The sequence below is a fragment of the Equus caballus genome, chromosome 3, assembly GCF_041296265.1.
Source record: "Equus caballus isolate H_3958 breed thoroughbred chromosome 3, TB-T2T, whole genome shotgun sequence".
In the NCBI taxonomy this organism is placed as follows: Eukaryota; Metazoa; Chordata; class Mammalia; order Perissodactyla; family Equidae; genus Equus; species Equus caballus.
The window spans coordinates 81,720,958-81,742,318 of record NC_091686.1 but is presented as its reverse complement, the minus strand read 5'-3'; the positions used below and the strand labels follow the sequence as shown (position 1 = coordinate 81,742,318).

Sequence of the window (21,361 nt, the reverse complement as noted above, 5' to 3'; positions counted from 1 at the left end):
GTTCTTCTAGTTGTGGCATGTGGGACGCTGCCTCAGCGTGGTCTGATGAGCAGTGCCATGTCCGCGCCCAGGATTCGAACTAACGAAACACTGGGCCGCCTGCAGCGGAGCGCGCAAACTTAACCACTCGGCCACGGGGCCAGCCCCAAAAGACATGAATTTAAAAGTTACTTACGACAGAGGAAAACTGGAGTAAATTATGGTTCATTCAAATGATTATGCAGCATTATAAATGATATTTATAAAATATTTTAAACACATGGAAAATAGTTATAAATGCAAAACAAGATGTAAAAAATATGTGGATAGCACTATCAAAATACTTACACAATATATGCTTAGAAAAACACTAGGATGAAATACAATAAAATATGGAACGGGTACAATAAAATTATTAGTAATCACTAATATTCTGATTATATGTATACATATACTATGCATACACATTATGTACATATGTACATGTACAGATATTATATAAAGACATGTATTATGTATATGTATAGGTATTTTTTATATATATATATATATATATATATATATATAAAATAATGAGAATGGACTGTCTTTGTTCCCTCCTCCGTCCCTGTTTAACCGAAGGGAAAAGTAGCCTGGAAGCAACCTTTACTAAAGGTCAATTGTGGGTCAAACACTGTGCTAATAAGCGTTTAAAACACATATTAATGTATTTATATATTATGTACATATAATATATGCATAAGTAAATACATATTGATTTCAATGAATTCTACAAATTTCCATAACATTTATGTTTTTCTTCAATAACAAAAAAGATCTTTATTGAAAATGAAATTAAATTAGCTCACATTCCCAGAACACACAGAAAATACACGGCAGCTGAAATTAAATTTAATTAACAAGATACACAAGTCCAGAATTTAAAATCCATTGTGGTTTGTCCAAAAAGCTAAACATCTGACAATGCATGTAAATGCCAAACGGTATCCACAGCGTCTTGACAGGTCATTGCACCTATTTCAAATTCTGCTTTTACAAATTTGCCAGGGAACTAGGGAGAGCAAAGTGCATTTACTGCATTTTTTTTCCCTTAGTGTTTACCAAGGTATTTAAACACAATCTTTAAGATTCTTTGGATCAATATTCTATCCTTACCTCAATTCTGAGCAAACAAAAATAAAATTCGCTCATGTCCATTCCAGAATGTCACTTTGGGCAAAGAAATAACTCATTCATTTATATATGACACATCTAGCCATGGTTACATTACGTATAAGCTCATACAGTCTGTATTTAAATTATAATGTGTTCCCAGGCCACAAATGTGAATATTCCTTTGCTCATTTTTTCCTTCCAGTAGAAATTGCACAGAAAATATATGCTTCCAAGGGTTAAAAATGGAGTTGAGGAGCATACGGATGCGTGTGCATCTTTGCTCCTGTGCATTTTTATTGACTTGACTTACACAAGGGCTCTTTTACTGCAGTCTAACTGCCTGCTCTGCCTTCCCACACTTCACAAACCACCAGATGGACCACAGGTTTGTAGGCTCCTTAGAGAAGGAACATTATGTTTCTCCTCACTGCAAATTTCCTTATTATGGCACTCAGCACAGCACTTACGAGAAGCAGGCACTCAACGTGAGTGACAGGGAATCATTATAATTTTCCACTTCTAATGACAGTGAGGATCCAGGTAACCTTTGTTTCCCGAGCTAAGTGATGGTGAATTCAGATGAGCCAGGACAGAGCCAAATTGCTGAGCATAAACCTGGAGAGAGATGAGAGGCCTGGTTGCAGGCCTGTTGAAGGACAGTGCCTGCCAGGCTGGCTCTTTGTGGGGGAAGGGCAACCCAGGAGACGCTAGGTGGTAGGAAGGCTGGAGAGAGAAGTGAAAGGGACCTTGCTGCTGCCCCCATGAAAACTTAGTAGAATCTACACTTTCCACTAATGCCAGCGGAATGGGAGTCCTGCTTGCAGGTGGGTGCAGGAAAAAACCAGAGGCTCGTCACAGGCATGGTCGACACAGGGATAGCACATGTGTTTGTTAAACTGGATCAAGAATCCCACAATTACCTGCTAAGCACCCGATCTGTGCCCAGAATTATGTTACATGCTTCGGGGCATGCAAAGGGATCATAACCCACACATGCGCTCGGCCCTGAGAAACCCTGGTCATTCCCTAATGCTTGTCACTGATCTGAACATTTCCAACACAGCCGATCACCATTATTTGTAATTGCAAATTCACTTACTTGCTAAAATTTATTTGTAACCCCCCAAATCAAATCATTCTTGGACAAGCACAGAGTGGCAAAAAATCGGAGGTCCCAGCTGAGGCTGGACAAGGCGACATTGCCTTCTTGTTTCAGCTCTCACACTGTAAACAAGCGTCCCTTTCACAGTCTATTTAGTGCCACTTTTTTTGCATTTTTGTGCTTTCTGTTGGCGATCTAGCTATTTAAAATGGGCCCCCAGTGTAGTGCTGAAGTACTATCCAGCGTGTCTTACAGAGAAAATATGCGTTAGATAAGCTTCATTCAGCCATGAGTTATAGGCCGCTGGCTGTGAGTTCAATGTGAACAAATCAACAATATATATTAAATGAAGTGTCTTTAAACGGAAACACACACGAAACAAGGTTATGTACTGACTTGTTAACGAAAGTGTGATTAGAGGCTCACAGGAACCTAAGTGTATTGTCTCTAGGAGCAATGGTTCAGAATTCACTAATTCAGTGTTTGCAGAACTTTACAGAGCATAAGGACCATGAAGAATGAGAATGGACCATATTTGTGCCTTTCTCTGTTGCTGTTTAACTGAAGGGAAAGGTAGACTAGACGTGACCTCTATTAAATGTCAATTGTGGACCAAACACTGGACTAAGCATTTAAAATACATTAACTCCAACAGAGATTGGATTGGTGGTTACCACAGGGGAAGGGGGAGGGTGAAAGGGGTGATTAGGCACATTTGCGTGATGACGGATTATAATTAATTTTTGGGTGGTGAACGTGATGTAATCTACACAGAATTCGAAATATATTACAATGTATACCTGAAAGTTGTATAATGTTATAATCCAATGTTACTGCAATAAAAAATAAAATAAATAAATAAAAAATAAAATACATTAACTCACATAACTCTCACAACCAACTTATGAGGTAGGTAGTATCTTCATTTTACAGATGAGAGAAATCATGCTCAGAGAGGTTAAGTGAATTTCCCAAGGTCAGACAGCTAGTGGTAGAATACCATTCCCACTGCCTGGGAAATGATTAGCGAGAGATGATAAAATTGAACTGAACATTTGTTCTCAGTCTCAGAGACTTTGTGATAACAGGAAGTAAGTATAAAGGGCAATTTGAGAAGATGCCAATGAGGAAGGCCTCAGTTAAGTGAGAAGAGATTCCAGGGGGGTAGACACAGAGGTGGGCTTCCACCAGTGTGAAGGTTCCCCTTTCCAACAGGGGAATTATAATCTACTCTGAATTATTATAATCTACTCTTAATTATTCATTCATTTACTCACCCAAGTATATACTACATCCCAAGGACTGTTCAGACACTAGGGATTCAACAGTGAACAAAACAGATAATAAGCTCTGGGCTCATGGAACTTATGGTCTAGTGATGTGATGGAAAGACAGGATAGTGCAGCTTTAGGTGAATAGTTTTTTTAAAGTACTGTGATACCCAAGTTTTTATTAATACCCACAATACAGACAGATATAGAAGTATTTCCATTGTCTGATTCAAATGACAGCATTGAAATAGCCAAGGAGATAGGAAGTAGCCAAACCACCAGATTGCCTGCTCTATACTGAGTGAGCCTGTTTTCCAGGGCTGCTTCTTCCAATGGTGTACCAGGTATTCTGAAAAATCCTTCTGCTGCAAAACACTAGATGCTGGATAAACTGAGAAAAAATTGGCCTATCACTATTATAATTATCCCAAGGAAATGCGGCACCCCCAAAGTCACTTGAACTCTTTTCAGAACAATGGGTCTAATGAGCCTAAGCTGGACGTTAAACCATGTGGGAAGCTTTTAAAAGTCCTGCTGCCCAGGTCACAAGCAAACCAACTAAATCAGAATCTTGGAGTGAAACTCAGGCATCAGAATTTTGTAAAGCTCTCCAGATGATTCTGATGTCCAACCAAGGTCAAGAACCACTGCTTTAGAAGGTGATAGAGTACACAGGGCATGGAGAGGTAGTAGTCCCAATGCTCTGCCAATTTCACTCAAAATTGCTGATGCTAGTAAATCTGAAAAGTTAGCCAGCTTCTTAAATTTCTCCATATCCTCATTTCTTCTGCTCTTCCCCCTATGCTGGGAGGTGAATGTCATCACTTTTCAGCTAGATGCAAAGAACCAACCTAAGTGGGTACCATCCAGACCTTAAATAAGCCTGTTTACAGTTAAATGTTTTAATTTTTTAAATGAGTTCCTGCTAAGCTGTGGTGACATCTGAAAGCCAAAGAAGAGACACGTGAATTGCAGCAAAGGACTTTATTATTTCTACCACTAAATCTCTAAAAGTCAAGTATAAAACCCAATGTGTACCTAATAGATACTAATCGTATCCTTTTTCTGCCAATCTCTGTGATTTTGGTTCACATTCTCCTTCAGAGTCAATATCTCCAACTTTTTTTCTTTAAATGAACCAACAAAAAACAAACCATTTCCTAAGTATGCAAGGAAGAAATAGACCAATAATTACTGAATTTGAGTGTCCTCTGACTCCAAAATGTCCTCTATACCTAAAAGGTGCTGTTAGAAAATAACACGTGTGACACTGAGCGAGAAGATGGAAATATTCCAAGCTATAAAGCAAAGCAAAGCATATCCTCTGGGCAGCATCCTAGGTGGCTCCCATTTGACTGTCTGCATTTGGACTGTGGGATCTTTCAGAGATGGAACAGGACTCCCTGTCCGGCATCCTTGAAGGGCAAGAAGAGCCAGATGGAAGTTTCCAGGGATTTGTTTATAAGAACATTATTTTGCCATTTTGTTTGCAGAGATCTAAACACAGATTTCAGATCTAACCTGGAGATACATGAGGCAGTTTTATGTCTAGATTGGTCAAAGTTAAGACACCAACATGTCACAGTCAAGGCACTTATAAAGAAAGCCATACCAGGTTCCATAACGCTAATAATAATAAAAATTGAATGGATCAGCATTTAATGAGACTTTCCACATGCTGGGTACCAATGCCTCGCATGTGTTATCTTACTTAACTTCCCAACAACCCTAAGTGGCAGATATGATTAATACACCCATATTGCAGGTAAGAAAACTATGATTAAAGCAGGTTAGGGTCACACAAGTAGTTAAGTGGCAAAGGGGGATTTGACCCAGGTGGTCTGACTCCAAAGTTCAGATCCTTAACCACTCTGCTGTATTTCCTCACATCTACCAGCAAAGCATTGGCTGCTGGGTGACCCAGCACAGTCACAAGAGTTGAAGACAACTGGTAGGGTCAGGCCTGGCATCAGCCCCGGAGATCTGACAAACCCACTGGCACCATGGGTTGTGGCTGTCTCCCCCACCCCCTGGACTGGACCTTAGAGGGATGATAGGTTTTGGGCTGTTGCATGGAGTCGACCAGGATCCCAAGACATCTGAAAAAACTTCATCCCAAAGGAGCATCAAGAGAAGAAGGGCCAGTCATGTCCCCTGGATGACGCGGACTGAGCTGGCTGCCTTTCAGAAGTGGCATGCCAGTTTTTGCTTATTCTCTTATGGGGGAATGCCAGAGGTGGCTCATGAGTCTGGGGATGGAGTTAGGGGGAATGGATAGAGCAGAGCTGACCATTTATAAAGTCGCTGGCCAAACTCTGTAACTAAGAAAGGGTTGGGGAGTAAAGAAGGAAAATCACATTTCTTTGCACTTAGACAGGAAAAAGGTGCAGCGTGCAATGATGGGCCAGGCAGAGAGGGTGAAAAGAAAGAGGCCTCAGATGACAGTACATCAGGAGGTAGGAATAGGTGGTGGCTAGCTTTCCCACATCACAACTGGGTCCCAACAGGCTGCCCCTGCCCTGACAGTTATCATGTTGTGAACCAAAGGCTCTGTGGTGCCGAAAGAGCCAAGCTGGATCAGCTTCTCCCTCCTGCCCCGGAGCTCTGATCTGAGATGCACCTGAGCAGAGAGGGCCTCTGGCTCCGAAGCCCTGGCCTGTCAAAACTCGGGCAGCATCTTGATCTCTGCTCCAGCCTGCCCTCTCCAGCTGGGCTGAGCATCTCTAATAAGCAGCCTCGCCACAGGGATGCTCTCGCTTCGCCGTCTCTAACTCAGAGCGGCACTGCTGCTTAAGCATTTCATTCTCCATCACATGCTCTGTGGCCTCCTGAGGGGGGTCCTTTGGAAGCCAGGGTTGCAGTGTAATTGCTGCAGCTGCTATTGAAATTCACTTTTGGATTTCTGTTTCCTGAGCAGAAAGTTCTGAAAGCTCCCCCGGAGAAGGAGCAGGCTTTGCATCCTGCAGGCTCTGGCTACCCAGACAAATTCCTAAAGCCTCATTTCTGTGTGGTCTCCTTCAAAACCTTCCGAATGTTCCAGTGATCTATTCCTTGATAAATTTTTCTCCCTTGCTTGGGGTCAGGCCAGAAGAGAGCAGAACAGATGTTAAATCTAAAACTTTCCCATTTCAACCACTTGACCGCTGGCCCACTAATCTGCCATGATGTAAATGAAATGCCTATGTGCCTTTCTCACTCAGGGAAAGACAAGCCTCTGAAAAAGCTGGAGACGTCCCTTCTTCAAGGAAAACATGAAAGAACGGCGCGATGGGAGTCAGCTGCCGTTTCTGCCTGTTAGACTATTAAACTGCTCTTTTTTTCCCCCTCTCAGAAAGTCAAAACAGATTATGCTTAATAGAGTTCTCAAACCCCTAAATAGATTTTCCTTCTTCTGCAAGTTGTCACCTGACTGACAAAAATATGCTTCAATGCCTAAAATGCAAATTCCCTCAAGAGAGGAACTCTATGAGGAAACACAGCTTAGACGTGGAGTAAATATTATTATCCCAGCTGGGAAAATGGATGGCAGAGCAGTGCTGGGGGCAGGGCTCAGCATGCACGGCTACAGCCTCAGGAGAAAGCGAACACTTGAGTGTGTTGATGGTATCTTAGTGATTTTTCTCCTTTTCTACCCTCCTTGGAGTTACCAGAAAGGCCTGGCACATGCTCCAACACCACACACAGCCAGTATGCCCCGAGAGGTGCTACTTGGGAAAATATTCATGCCAGCTGCCCTCAGCACACTGGACCTTCAGGAGCCTCTTGGTTGCAAACGAGTAGACTGGCTCTCAGATTTCTAATCTGGCCTTGGAAGGACTGACACTAGACTGGGCTCAGGGATCTGCTATGAAGAAAATCACGCCAACGCAAGGCCCCTCAGAGACCTTCATTCATTTAAGAAATGCCATCTCTCACTGCACACATTATGTCATTCATTGTAAGTCACACCACATTACCACAAAAAGCCAACTGAACTACGACACAAACTTTGTTATCTCATAGAATTTCTATTTTATGCTAATTGAAAGAGATCTTTTAGAGCTATTTAGACAGGAATTTATCATATATCCCCCATGTCAATTCATCAAAAAGAAAATAGAAGCCAAATAGATTGATTAAGGTAGTCCTAAAACTTTTTCACATCCAAGAGTTTGACTTTTGTGAATCACTCCTGTTTTAAACTGTTTTTGTTGAGATTAACAGAAGAGAAAGAAAGCACAGAGAGCCAATGCTGCTGGTCTACGTGCCACACCGTGAACAGCAAGGCTTTAGTAAGATACCCGGATTCACATACCAGAACTGCTATTTACTGGCTCTGTGATGCTGACCTTCAGTTCCCTTATTTGGAAACTGGGATAACTCCCTTTACCTTCCAAAGCTGTTGTGAGCAGCAGAGGAGGAAACATCCACAGAAGCCCTCAGTAGTGTGAAGTACCATAAAGTACCACACAAACCTCAGTTATCATTAACACACCCTTACAAGGCGTTATATTCAGTTCTTGCCCCGAAGAAGTTTACGGTCTAGTCAACAATTCTGTATATTTATTTGGTGCTGCACAGTTAAATAGTGCTTTTATATCTGTTCTATAATTTGACCTTCATAATAATCCTGTAAAGCAGGTAGACTAAATTGTACTTTCATTTTTTATATACATTATCCTGAAGTTTGGAGGGTGCTGCTTTTTTAGACTAGCAAACTCCACTTCAATACGTCAGCTTGTTCTTGGCCTTGTCAACACTCTTATTATAAGCAAGTAACTTCAGACCATATGAAAGAGGCTTTGTCAACACTGGGTTACTAGGTCTGTTTTACCTGGTCTGAACCTTTCTTACTTTCCAGACACAAAACTGCTCTGCAGCCCTGGCCTGCTTTGGGGCCCAGTTGATTTCCTGGACGACTACTCTCTGATAACCCACTGCTTGTAGGGGTATCGAGTAGGGTGGGGTTATTGCTAGCTTCAGCTGTTTCTAATTCTGCTCACTCTGCCTTCCTCTGTAGAATGGTAAAGTCAATTCAACAAAGTGGCTTCTTCAAAGGCACCAGATCATTCTGCCATTAATCCAACTTGGGATACAACAGAGTTCAACTATTTAACACATAAATTTTAAATCAAAAACATTTTCTTCCCACATTATGAACCCTGGCTTTCTTCTTCTGACCTCCCCACTTTCTCTTGGAGACTTTGTGGGGGTGGTGGGGTGCTCGTCTTGCCTGACCTGGAAAATTCACACAGAACAGGTCTGGGAAAGCTTTCTCTGGATACTTCCCGTCCCTCCCACCCCCCCACCCCATCTCATAAAGAGCAAAGAACTCACTGGGAAATCTTTAAAGACTTTTTAAAAAAATTTTTCCTTTTTCTCCCCAAAGCCCCCCAGTACATAGCTGTATATTTTTAGTTGTGGGTCCTTCTAGTTGTGGCATGTGGGATGCCACCTCAGCATGGCCTGATGAGTGGTGCCATGTCGGCGACCAGGATCCGAACCAGGGAAACCCTGGGCTGCGGAAGCAGAGCACGTGAAGTTAACCACGTGGCCACAGGGCTGGCTACCAGGTAATCTTTAAAATTGCCTAAAATAAGCAGACTCGTTCATTTATATATTCCTAAATTTCCTTCCATCTCAAAGCTTTCTAACAGTGCCACCCCTGAATCTAAATCACAAAAAACGTTACATTCACATGCCTTGGCTTAAAAGTTCTTTGACAATAGTTCAGGGTTCCTCTTTTAACAGTTGCTAAAAACAAGATGTTATTTGTCTTACAATTAAAAACACAGATGAGGTCAGCTCATTTGCGGGGTAGCCTGAGGTAAAGGAAGCTCCATAGTCTTATCCACTGTGGGGAGGAATTTAGAATGAGAGAAGGCTGGCTGGCCTTGGACTCTATCCAAGGGTGTTTTGTCGCTAAACTACCCCAAAGAGAGCCTTATAAGGCAGTTTCTTCTAGAAGGCAAGTCTCTGGTAAACCCCAAGGGCAGGCTCTGGGGACAGGATGCAAATCATATTTAAGGATGACAATAAATGCCGGCTCAGCTTAATCATTCCATCTCATAGCTCCAGAGTGTAAAAGATCTTAAAAGTTACAACATCCTCTCCCAGCGGCTTCCCCCCCTTGCTTAGGATAAAGCTCTCTCTCTGCTCTCCAACAGAGAATCTTCAAAACAGAATTCTCCTGACTCCCACATGAGCATGTAACAGTATTCAAGGTTTTACCGGCAAGTTCTTCCTGGTGTGTAATCTAAATGTGCCTTGTCGTTGTTTAATTCGAGGCTTTTTAATTCTGTCCCCTGAAGAACTGTAGAACAGAGGTCAGGCGCCTTTCACTTACTAATTCCCAAACTATGAAGAAACATTAACCTGTTCTTTGCATTACTTTCCTCCAAAAGAATCTTAAGTCCTGCAAGCCCCTTCTTCAAGGCTGCCTATTTTCTTTTCTAAAGCTTCTTCAGGTTTTAAAATCTGTCCTAAAACCCAGTGATACCCATTAAAACTGGGTAAAGTGATAAGAAAGAACCAGTGATTTACTTAACTTTCTATAAGTTTCTGTGGTCAAGAAGGGCAAAGGAGGCCAGAAAAATTTTAAAAGCATTTCTACTGGGCTGGAGTAAACTCTTCGGGACGGGAGTTTTTCTGTTTCTGATCTGAAAGTGGAGAGAGAGAGGAATGAAGATTAGAGGGGGGAGATCTTCCTGAAATTATAGCAAGTAGCTATAATTTGGGAGCAGGGCTGGCTAATGAGTGAGTGACATGAGGGCCCTTTCTGAGGAGTCATTTAATAAGAAAAAACACAGTACAGGCTTTTCACTCCTAAGTAACAAACAGCTTGCTGTGGCAGATTAGAAACTTGGACTTGACAATGCTTCTAAGATCTGAGAGAAAAACTAAAGGTCTCGTGAAGAAGAAGTCTAGGGATCTCTTGCCAGGATTACTGTAATAGCTTCCTAACGGGAGTCTCTGACTGCAGAGTTGCCACCTTCCAATCCATTCTCCTAAAGGCGGCCAACAGAGATTTTTTTTAAAGCACAGATTCAATGAATCATTCAATGGCTCCCACTGCTCTTGTGACAGCGTTTAAACTCCTTAACAGGCCACAAGGCCCTCCACCACTGGGCTCTGTTAAGTGTCCAGCTGTCATCTCTGCTCTCCCTCTCTATGACGTAGCCCCACAGAACCATGTGCTATTCCTTCTGCTCATAATGCTCTTCTCATCTTCCTTCTAACTCCATTCCAGCCTCCATGCCAGCTCTTCTCTAGTCAGCTACGTCTCATCCCTGTGACGTCTCAGTCATGACATCACTCTTCCAGGAAGTCATTCCTGGCTCTTTCTTCACAAATCTGGGTTAAGGATCCCCCTGCCCTGGGCTCCCTGAATGTCTTCATGGTATGACTGTGTTAGTTCAACAAAGTATCACACTGACTTGCATTCCCCCCGAGATAAACCAGACCATTAACAATTTCATGTAATGTTGGAACCCAGCTGGTTCAACTTCAAAGAAGTTCTACGATTCCGACACCAGTTACAGTGTGTGTTTTTTTCCTACACCACCACTAATTCTCCAACACTAGCTAGCTGTCCTATAATTCAACTCAATTCTGACACTATTTACCTAAAGAAAGTGTCAGATCCCACAGGTTAAGGGCTCAATCCTACAAGACTGCCTTCTCCCCTCACTTCACCTGCCAATCACAAGTCCAGGTTAGCACCTGTGCTTTTTTTTGAGACTGGCACCTGAGCTAACATCTGTTGCCAATCTTTTTTTTTCCCCCCTCCTTCTCCCCAAAGCCCCCCAGTACATAGTTGTATATTCTAGTGGTAGGTCCTTCTGGTTGTGCTATGTGGGACGCCGCCTCACCGTGGCCTGATGAGCAGTGCCATGTCTGTGCCCAGGACCCTTACCGAGAAACCCTGGGCCGCCGAAGCGGAGTGCGTGAACATTACCACTCGGCCACGGGGCTGGCCCCTCGCCTGTGCTTGTGATAGGCTATAGGTTGGAGGTTCCCAAGACCCCCTCCTTGGGTTCAATTAATTTGCTAAAGCAGCTCACAAAACTCAAAGAAACATTTTACTTACTAGACTACCAGTTTATTATAAAAGAATATAACTCAGGAATGGCCAGATGGAAGAGATGCACAGGGCAAGGCATGGGGAAAGGGCACAGAGCTTTAGCATGCCACTCTCTCCAAATCTCCATGTGTTCACCAACCTGGAAGCTCTCCAAACTCAGTCCTTTGGGTTTTTACGGAGGCTTCATTACATAGGCATGATGGAAGAAATCATTGGCCATTGGTGATTGAACTGATTCTCCAGCCCCTCAATGGAGGTGGAAGAGTGGAACTTAAAGTTCAACCCTATAATCACACAGTTGGCTCCATCGACAATCAGCCCTCATTCTTAGGTGATCTAGGGGCTTTCCAAAAGTCGCCTCATCAATATAACAAAAGATCCCTTGATTGCTCTCAACACTTAGGAAATTCCAAGGGTTTTAGGACAGAGTGGCAGGAATGGGACTAAGATCAGATGGCTATTTCTTATTATAAATTACAATATCACAAGTTCACAAATTCATTGAAGGATAGGAATACAACAGATGCATTTAAATGACACGTTATCAACCAAAAAATGAGCTTAAAATGAGCTTCTCAAAGAACAAATGTTTAAAATCCATCAAATAAAATGAGTGTCTGAAAATCAAAGTCTTTTTTGAGGCTTTTTCCATTTACAGAACAGTTTTTGTTGCTCTGAATCTAATTCTAACCAGCATGGGGATGTAGAAAAGGTGGGGTTTGGTGGGGGGGGGAGTGACCACCTAATGTGACAGTTCAGGATGGCCGAGGACAGGAAGGTGAGTCACTGACAGAAGTATTCCCTGGCCTAGTTTCCAGGAAGGCAGAAGATGCAATGAGAAGAGGGAGAGGACAGGCTCCTAGGAGGGTCCATGGCCTGCATTTCCATATTGGAAGGGACTTTCTTAAGAGGATTCCTTTGTTTTATCAAGTAGCCACCACGTTTCTAAAGAATTACAAGATAGACGTCCTCTTTTAGGATGCTCCCAGTCTGTCAGGGAAGACAGACATTCAAAGGGCCCTTTGGAAGCAGCATAGAGGGGCTATACTAACTAGGAGAGCTTGTTCTCCCCTCAGAGCCTGCGGCATTGCCGCTCCGTTGGCTGAAATCCTCACACGGGTCCTTTGCAAGGCTCGGCCCTTCCTACTCAATCCTGCTCTTCCATCCGTAGTCTCTATCCTATTTCCCTGTTGAACATTCTTCGTAGCTCATACCATTATGCGAAAACATCTTTTACTTGTTTCTGTCTAAAGCTTACAGTAAACTCCAGCAGAGAGAGACCGTGTCTATCTTATTCAAGGGAGCTTATCCTGAGACTAGAAGAGGGCCTGGAAAATTCATATATTCATTCATTCACTCAACACATGTAATGAGCTAATAATCTTAAATCTTGGAACTGTCATGAATTTAGTGCCCTTAGATCTTACTGAAGTCCCTGAAGTCATGAGTAACTGGAAGAGGGGATTTGACAATTCACTTTAATAAAGTCACACAGTTGGAAGAGAACGTAGTGCATCTTTATTCAGATTCCTGGTGCAGACACTGATCTGTGCCCTTGGGATAGATCAGGAAGCAAAAATTCCCTTCCCTCATGGAGCTTACTTCCAAGTTGAATAATGACAACATTGAATCTTCACAACTCTATGAGACAGGTATGATCATAATCCTTATACTGTATGACAGGTGAGGAAACCCAGGCCCAGAGAGGTCAAGTAATTTGCTCAAGGCCAAGTAAGTGGCCAGGTTACATTCACACCCAGGGAGTCTGGCTGTACTACATGGTGTCTTTACCATTCTGCTAGAATGCTTCTTGCTTACATATATACAGTACATGTGCAATAAATATTTGTTGAAAAAATGGTTTGAAGCCTACACAGAGCTGAAGAAGAACAAGGACATCATTACGTGGAGGTGAGGAGGAGAGAGTCAAGGAGTTCACAGAGAAAGTGACCCAGGCTGATCCTTGAAGGCTAAGAGTTCAAAGGGTGGAAAGATAAGTGAGAGTGTGATTGCAAACAATAGCAAATAGTAAACAATTATTGTGACTGGAGTAAAAAGGGGTTTAGAGGGAAGAAGCCAAAATAATACAGTTATTATAAAGAATATATGCCCTGCTGGGTAGTTTGAACTTGGTCCTAAAGGTATTAACAAGGGAGACCCTTAGGAATAAATTCTGATTCCTCAAGTAAAAATTAATTCTGAGGGAGAAAAGGGGATGGTACCCAAAGGGACCCAGGTGGCTGAAATGGGATTGCCAAGGAGATCAGATTTAAAGGACCATGGATCAAAGCTGTAACCAAGAATCGAAATAAAGATGCACTACGTTCTCTTCCAACTGTGTGACTTTACTAGGCATCTCAGCTTCTCTGTATTAACTTTTTATTAAAGTGAATTGTCAAATCCCCTCTTCCAGTTACTCATGACTTCAGGGACTTCAGTAAGATCTAATGGCACTAAATTCATGACAGTTCCAAGATTTAAGATTATTAGCTCATTACCTTTCAGATCGATTTTCGAGAAGATAGCTTTGCCTCCTATCACAGGGGTACAGAAAACAAGCAGACCAAGATATCCCCCCAGAAGGTGTGCAAGTGGTGATCTCAGAAAAGAAGGGAAAGGTTGGGAGCATCTCCAGGCCTCCAGGGAAAGGGCTCTGGGAGTGAGTTGGCAACTTGTATGGATACCTTCTTAATCAGCAAGACCAGATCTGTTTTGTGCATCCCTGGCTGTACAGCATCTAGTATAGGGCTAACTCACGCTAGATGCTCAATAAAGTATGTTAAATCAGACCAACAGAACAGAACACAGACTGAACCACACCATTGTGGCAGAGTCCTGGGCTAGCCCCTCCCTCTCAGTACTCGGAGAAGCATAACAAGTTTTTTCTGCTGGTGGAAATGGCTGGAGGAAGCTAGAAAATGCATTTCCTATTCTTTGCAAAGCCCCAGTACTAAATGGTACAGAAGTAAATGGCACTCTGGGGTTTGCTTCTACAATTGTCAAAACACATCCAGGGGTCAGGAGAAATATATTAGGAGCTCTGGTTTTAGCCCTATTTGTCTCTGCTGGGGAAAAGTACTCTGGTGGACCTCACATCCTTTTCTGCTCTCTCTGGCACTCTATAAATGGTCCCGGACACTAGACTCTATATCTCTAAATTTAGGTTGGGAAGAAAAGGCCAACTTATGTCAAGGCCTCCAGTTTTAGATGTTATTTCTCTTTATATTTTCCCAAACAGGAAGAAAAACCAGGTCCTTACCCTCATGGGGTTTACAGTCTGGAGAGATGCCGAGGAGGTGAGTGTACGTGGTAATGAGGTTATACACTAGTTCTATATGACTATCAGTCTCAATAGGTTCTTACCGCACTGTGTATTTAGAAATTTAAATAGCAGGAGAGAAAAGGGATAAAACTAGCTACGAGTTAAAATTGACAACAATATTTAATCACCAAGCTAAGCTTCTGCTCTGATAAGGCAAGTACCAGCAATCTGTGGGGAAAAGTTTCCCTTGAAATGTTTATAAGAAAAGTCTCAATATTTGGAATGAATTCTTAAACTATGCACTCTTCTCTTTTCACAATATGGCTGATAAATTAGATCCAGAGTAACAAATGACTGTTTCTGTTGGAAAAGTATGTGGATTATTTTGGGTGGTGATTTTCTAAGTTCAAGGTGATGATAATATAAATAGTTAACAGTAAGTTCCACAATTTAAGGCTTTCAATAGTGAACTCTGAAATTAGTGACATACGACCTATTAGTTTATGGACCTCTGAGAAAAGCTCTAAAAAAAGAATTATTTGGAAAGTCTGGAGAAAGTCTGCGCTGTGTTAAAGAAGCAACTGCTTCTGTCATTTCAGGAGAACTGCTTCCCTCCCTTTTTCTCCCTTGGCTGGGATCAGGAGACGGACTGCCAAGGTTGCATTTCTAACTCTCCCTTGAAACTACTGCCTATGGAAAATGTTATTTCAGACGTTAGACTTAAAAGCTCTGCTTCTTTTTTCTTTTGCAAGTCTCTTTATTTTACTTTCCCCTTTCATTTATGGCAAGCTTGGACTTGTCTGGAATAAAATACACGATCAAACATAACCTCAAAGGCTTTCCTGCTGAATCGTGCATCCTGGGGACAAATTACACAAAAAAGGAAGAAGAAAGAAAAACAACATGGTCGTCAGACTCACAACATAAACTACATCAAAAAAATTCTTCAAAGAGTTTGCATTTTATTTTTCGCCCACAAATAATTAGCTAGTTAGAATACTGTTTGAGAATCTGTAATTTCCAGTAAATGAATTATTTTCCTTAATATTAAGGAACCGTGAAATCCAATTTTTAAAATTCTTACAACCTAGACAATTAAACGTGGGACAAACAGCTTCCCTCTGAACGTCCTTACTTTGTATTTCATCGTTAAACTCATTTCCCCCATGTCTGGATTTCACCTCTGTCTCTATACCCAAGCCAAGAAAGAATGACAAGAAAATGACATCTCTGGGTTCCCAAAAGAGTGGGTGCAGCTTTTATGAATTGAGTGTTCGCATAAGTTGGGTAAGCTTTTGGGACGTGGGATATCGGAAAATCTTTTCTATATATACACTCGCCCTGCAAGTCTTCACTTTCTTGGCGCACGCACCGAACTCTCAAAATAAAACCACCAAAAAAAAGAGAAGGGGAGGCGTCGTCCGTCCCTCTCGGCATCCCGGCGGCTGCCAAGTCCTCCCTCCCATCTGTCTCCTGGGATGTCCACAGGGGGAGTCGCGGGGACCGGCGTGGGCGCCCTGTCGGGTCGGACCCGCGAGGGGGCGCCCGGCTCACGGGCCGAGCGGGGCGGGGGTGGAAGGAAAGCGCTCGTGCCCACCTTGCTCGCAGGTGCCCTTGCTGACCTGGGTGACGGCCTTCTCCCCGCGGCTCTCGGCCCGCAGGCTGGCGGCGCGCAGCTGGCACCCGCTGGGGTAGGTGATGCCGTCGCTGCCGCACACCGGGTAGCGGCTCTTGCACACGCACACGCCGCTCACCCCCGGGCCGCCGGCTGCTGCCCCGGCTTTACCCTTCCGCCTCTTGCGGCTCTTCACGCACTCCATGCCCGGCGCGCAGTGCCCCCTGCCGGCGCCGCCGCCCCCGCACGGCTCGCCCTCGCCGCGGGCGCACACCGGGCAGCAGCCGCACGCGTCGCGCGTCTCGCCCAGCGGGCAGCCCCGCGGGGGCAGCGGCGGGCAGGCTGCCGGCTCGCACGGGCCGCAGGCGTCCGAAGAGGAGGAAGAGGAGAGGGGCAGCAGCAGGAGCAGCAGCCCGGCGGCGCCGAGGAGCAGGGCGCGCAGCTGCGACCGCTCCATGGCGGGGCGGCGGCGGCGGGAGCGCGAGTGAGCTGGGGGCCGCCGGCCGGCGCCTTAAACGAGGCGCCCCGCCCGGCCGGGCCGCGGGAACCACACCCCGGGGCGGCGAGAGCGCGGCCGCCCCGCCCTCACCGCCCGGCCACCCGGCCGGTCCCGGGCGCTGCGCGCTCCTGCTGGCGGGCGCTCGGTGTGCCCGCGGGCTCCCGCCGCCTCGCGCTCAGCCCGGCCCTCCGGGCTCGGCCGCAGGGAGAGCGCGCCCTCACCCTCTCCTTCCTCTGCTTTCCCGGTCCAGACGTTCCTACGGCTTATCCAGAAGCACGACTTTGAGACCACTCCGTGTTTAATCCATTAAATCCTCCGTGGGCCTGGGAGACCTGAGTCCTGACTACTCTCAAGTTTGGGAAGCCCTTTTGAGAACAACTCGTTTTTAAAATCCCACATGGGGATTTTGTGTCCCCGTTGGCCACAGGCCTGGTGTGGTCTTGGGTGCCAAGCTAAAAGGACATATCGCTGCCAGCTACTCCTCTTTTTGGAAGCTCGTAACTGCCTCCTCCCCCTGTGCTTTCTTGTGCCAAGTCAAGTTTTAAGGACGACTACTGAATCCGTGGGAGAGCTGTGTCGCTGTCTTAAGTTCATGCTAAATTGTGTTGGACCTCTGTCAAACCTCGCCGGGGAACAGGGCACAGCTGCGGGTGCCCCTGACGCGCCTAAAGCACCCCCAATTTTCACCAGTAAATGACTGACCGTTTCTCCTCAGTCTTTCTGTACAGTGCTCTTCAAACTCAACTTAAAAGCATTTTTTCCCAAGAATATTGGTCCTTCAAATCCCTCCTGTGCATACATTTGTTTCCATTTTTACTGAGCGTACAACACTGCAAAGTGTATCATTCTGCATGTCACATTTTAGTTCTTTTGAGTTCCTTTTTCTTAGCATAAATCCAAGGATTTATGATTGCTAACTCAAAGTGTGCGGTTCACAGTGCAACCAGCAATATATAGATGTCACTCTCACCAGAGTCTTCCTAGGATTATTGTTGTAAACTTTTTTGAAAATTAAATAACCACAAAATTCAGGGAGTGAAAAACCAAGCACCCTGCTATCCAGATAACCTAGCACTTCTTTTTGGCCTCTCTTAGCATATTCCAGAAAAGTGGCAGTTTTTTTTTTTAAAGATCATATTGACATGATGATTGCTTGTAGAGCAATGAAAAGTCTATAGAGCAGAGTTTTCCTAAATTTTCTTGCCTTGTTCCACAGTAAGAGATACAGTTTACATGATACACTCATGTATACAGTATACAGTCCCAAGTTGAAACAAATGCGGAGTACAATCTGATATTTCCTATTCTAGTTCAATTTTATGAATTCGCTGGTCAAGTTCCCCTAGGTTGGTTTCACAACTTATTATGACTCTCTGTGACAGTTTTCGGTTCCCCAGAGGCCAACCTGGAGACAAGGATTCCAGTGCAAAAGTAGTTTTTACCTGAGAGGCCACATCAGGACACACAGTTACAAAGCGGGGCACAGGGAGTGAGCAGGAAGAGAAGAAAGTCAATAAGGGTACTTATGAAGTCAGCTCCCAGCTGGGTGGGATGTGCAGCCAGGCAAAGCCTTCAGGCTCTACAAATTTTTTTTCTGTGTCTGGGGAGGGTATGCGGGCACTGGCAGCAGCTGCACCACTAAGGGCTGTACCCTTAAAAACAATGTGTTTAAAACCCTCATCAAAGCCAGCAGTAAGAACACAAACATGTGGTACAGTGGAGTCCTTTTGGGGGGCCCTCCCTGCCCAGCAAGCAGGGTTATCATCACTGAGGGGGACGCCTGGACTGTGTGTTAGCGCCCATCTGGAGGACTTGAAAATAGGAACAGACGTGGTCATTCCGAGGAAGGAGATGGAACCTTTACGAAGAAATTTGACAACTCTTTCCTTCCAAGAAAGATGATATTGTCGCCTATTCAGCTTCAGTTCTAATAAGAAGAGGAGCCTGGATGTCAAGACAGGATTATGTCTGCAAATAGAATTTTACTTCTTCCTGTTTAATCTGGATGTCCTTTATTTCTTTATCTTATCTAATTGCCTTGGTTAGAACTTCCAGTATGGGGCCAGCCCTGGTGGCCTAGTGGTTAAGTTCAGCATGCTCTGCTTTGGCGGCCAGGGTTCAGTTCCTGGGCATGGACCTATACTGCTCTATTAGCAGCCATGCTGTGCTAGCAGCCCACATACTAAAAAAGAGGAAGATTGGCATGGATGTTAACTCAGGGTGGATCTTCCTCAGCAAAAAAACAAAAAAGAACCTCCAGTATCATGTGGAATAGAAGTGATGAGAGTGGGCACCCTTGTCTTGCTCCTGACCTTAGAGGGAAAGCTTTCAGGCTTACCATTAAGTATGATGTTACCTATGGGTTTTTCATAGATGGTCTTATGAGGTTGAGGAAATCCCTTTCTATTTCTAGTTTGTTGAGTGCTTTTATCATGAAGAAGTGTTGAATTTTGTCACGTGCCTTTTTGCATCTTTTGAGATGATCAATATTTATTTTATTCTGTTGATATGATGTATTGCATTAGTTAATTTTTGAATGTTAAACCAAACTTGCATTCCTGGGATAAATCCCACTTGGTCATGTTGCACAATCCTTTTTGTATATTTCTGGATTTGATTTGCTAATATTTTGTTGAGGATTTTTGTATCTCTATTCGTAGAAGATACTGGACTGTAGTTGGGTTTTGTTGTTGTTTTTTGATGTCTTTGGTTTTGTTATCAGGGTAATAGTGGCCTCGTAGAATGAGTTAGGAAGTATTCCCTCATGTTCTGTTTTTGTGGAAGAGTTTATGAAGAATTGATATGAATTCTCCTTTAAATGTTTAGTGGACTTCACCAGCGAAGCCATCTGGGCCTGAGCTTTTCTTCATGGGAAGTGTTTTGTTTACTAATTCAATCTCTTTACTTGTTATAGGTCTGTATTAATTTTCTTGGGCTGCCGTAACAAAATGCCACAGATTGGGGGGCTTAAACAACAGAAGTTTATTTTCTAACAGTTCTGGAGGCTGGAAGTCCAAGATCAAGGTGCCAGCAGGGTTGGTTTCCTCTGAGGGTCGAAGGGCAAGATCTTCTCCCCACTTCAGACAAGGTGCCACCCACAAAATACCAGGCAACCCCCTCCCTCACTAAACTAGACTGCTATTCTACCAATTATAGCTTTATGTGGCTGGAGTCTTCCCTTCCTGTGGCTAAGATTTATTGAGACAATCATAGAATTGTGTCATCCAGAGCAAGCTCCTGTTTCCTCAGACTTTCCCCCAAATTACTCAACCAAAGGCCAAATCCCGTAAGAGGTTCTTTCTAACACCCTTTTACCAAGACTCGCCACAGTACCAGTACTCCCCGCAGTATGGAGTCTATTCTCTTTGCTACAATGAGTAACAAAACCAACTTGTTTGACTCCAGGTATGTTCCTGGTGGTCTTTGGCTGAAGGACAATGATACATTAGAGATTTGCCCTCTAGCTCCTTCTCTTCTATCCTACTTCAGCTCAACATTCCCCTGCCCCACACTATAGAACACTCCAAAACCCTTTGCCAATGGGTCCTTGTACCTGGCAAGCACCCTTCTTCTTGGGGCATCTCCAAGACTTCTCAGGCCAGCAAACTTCAGTGGCATCTGTGGGAAACCCATGGTGCCATGCAGCCTGCCCTGCTGTGTCTCTCTCTGCCCTGCCTCCTCAGCGGATGTCTAACTGGAGAAGGGAATGTTTGTCTCCCTTTATTGTAACCATCACAAATATGTTGGCTTCCCACCACCACCACTTGGCTTCTTTGGGTGGAGAGGGGAGCAGGATGGGAGAGGAGGAGAAACCCTATGCGTCCTCCACCAGGCTTCCACTCACTCCCAAGCTGCCTATGTTGAGTGAGGGTCTGTGTGCTGAGTGGGGTTGATTGTGGTAGGGCCACTTAGCACCGAGGAACATTCTCCTCCAATTCTTGGTAGCTCTTTTTCAGAATTTGGGGACACATGGCATCTGTAGTTTTGGGTTGTGCATCCTAGTGCCATTTCCAAGCAAGGGAAAAGTTGTTCTATTCAACAGTCTGTTATGGTGGTTATCCACTATCTTTATCATCATTTCATTTTTTTTCTCCTCTCCCTCCTCCTTCTTCATCACCATCAGTAAGTAGATTGTCAGGTGGTGGGGTGGGGTGTGGATGATCATCCCAGCCCAGATAAACAGCACATGAAAAGGAATGAAGCCAGTGGAAATCATTTGGGCACATTCCAGCAACCAGAAAAAGCCTAGCACAGCTGAAGCAGGGTGTGTATGGGGGGAAATGAGTCTGGAGAGAGGGCAGATGACCCAGGATTTTGCACACCATGCCCAGGACTTTGAACTGGAGCTTATAAATGACATTGAGCTGTTGAAGGATGCAGGGGAGAGGCCAGATCAGGTTTGCAATGTGGGAAGGT

The 21,361-nt window shown here is 44.2% G+C and overlaps 1 protein-coding gene and 1 long non-coding RNA gene across 2 annotated transcripts in view; one reads left to right on the top strand and one right to left on the bottom strand.

The window, feature by feature from the left end:
* LOC138923647 (uncharacterized) overlaps positions 1-15,766 on the top strand; it is a 34,020-nt gene extending 18,254 nt beyond the window's left edge. The window contains exons 2-3 of the long non-coding RNA XR_011437564.1: positions 14,808-14,865; positions 15,431-15,766. This is a non-coding gene — a long non-coding RNA (uncharacterized lncRNA). The remainder of the gene's footprint in view (positions 1-14,807; positions 14,866-15,430) is intronic.
* The window catches only part of IGFBP7 (insulin like growth factor binding protein 7), a 67,821-nt gene extending 50,773 nt beyond the window's left edge, over positions 1-17,048 (bottom strand). The window contains exon 1 of the mRNA XM_001491171.6: positions 16,429-17,048. Within this exon, the coding sequence (XP_001491221.3) occupies positions 16,429-16,903 (475 nt within the window). The 5' untranslated portion in view covers positions 16,904-17,048. The remainder of the gene's footprint in view (positions 1-16,428) is intronic.
* Between the last annotated feature and the right edge of the window lie 4,313 nt (positions 17,049-21,361).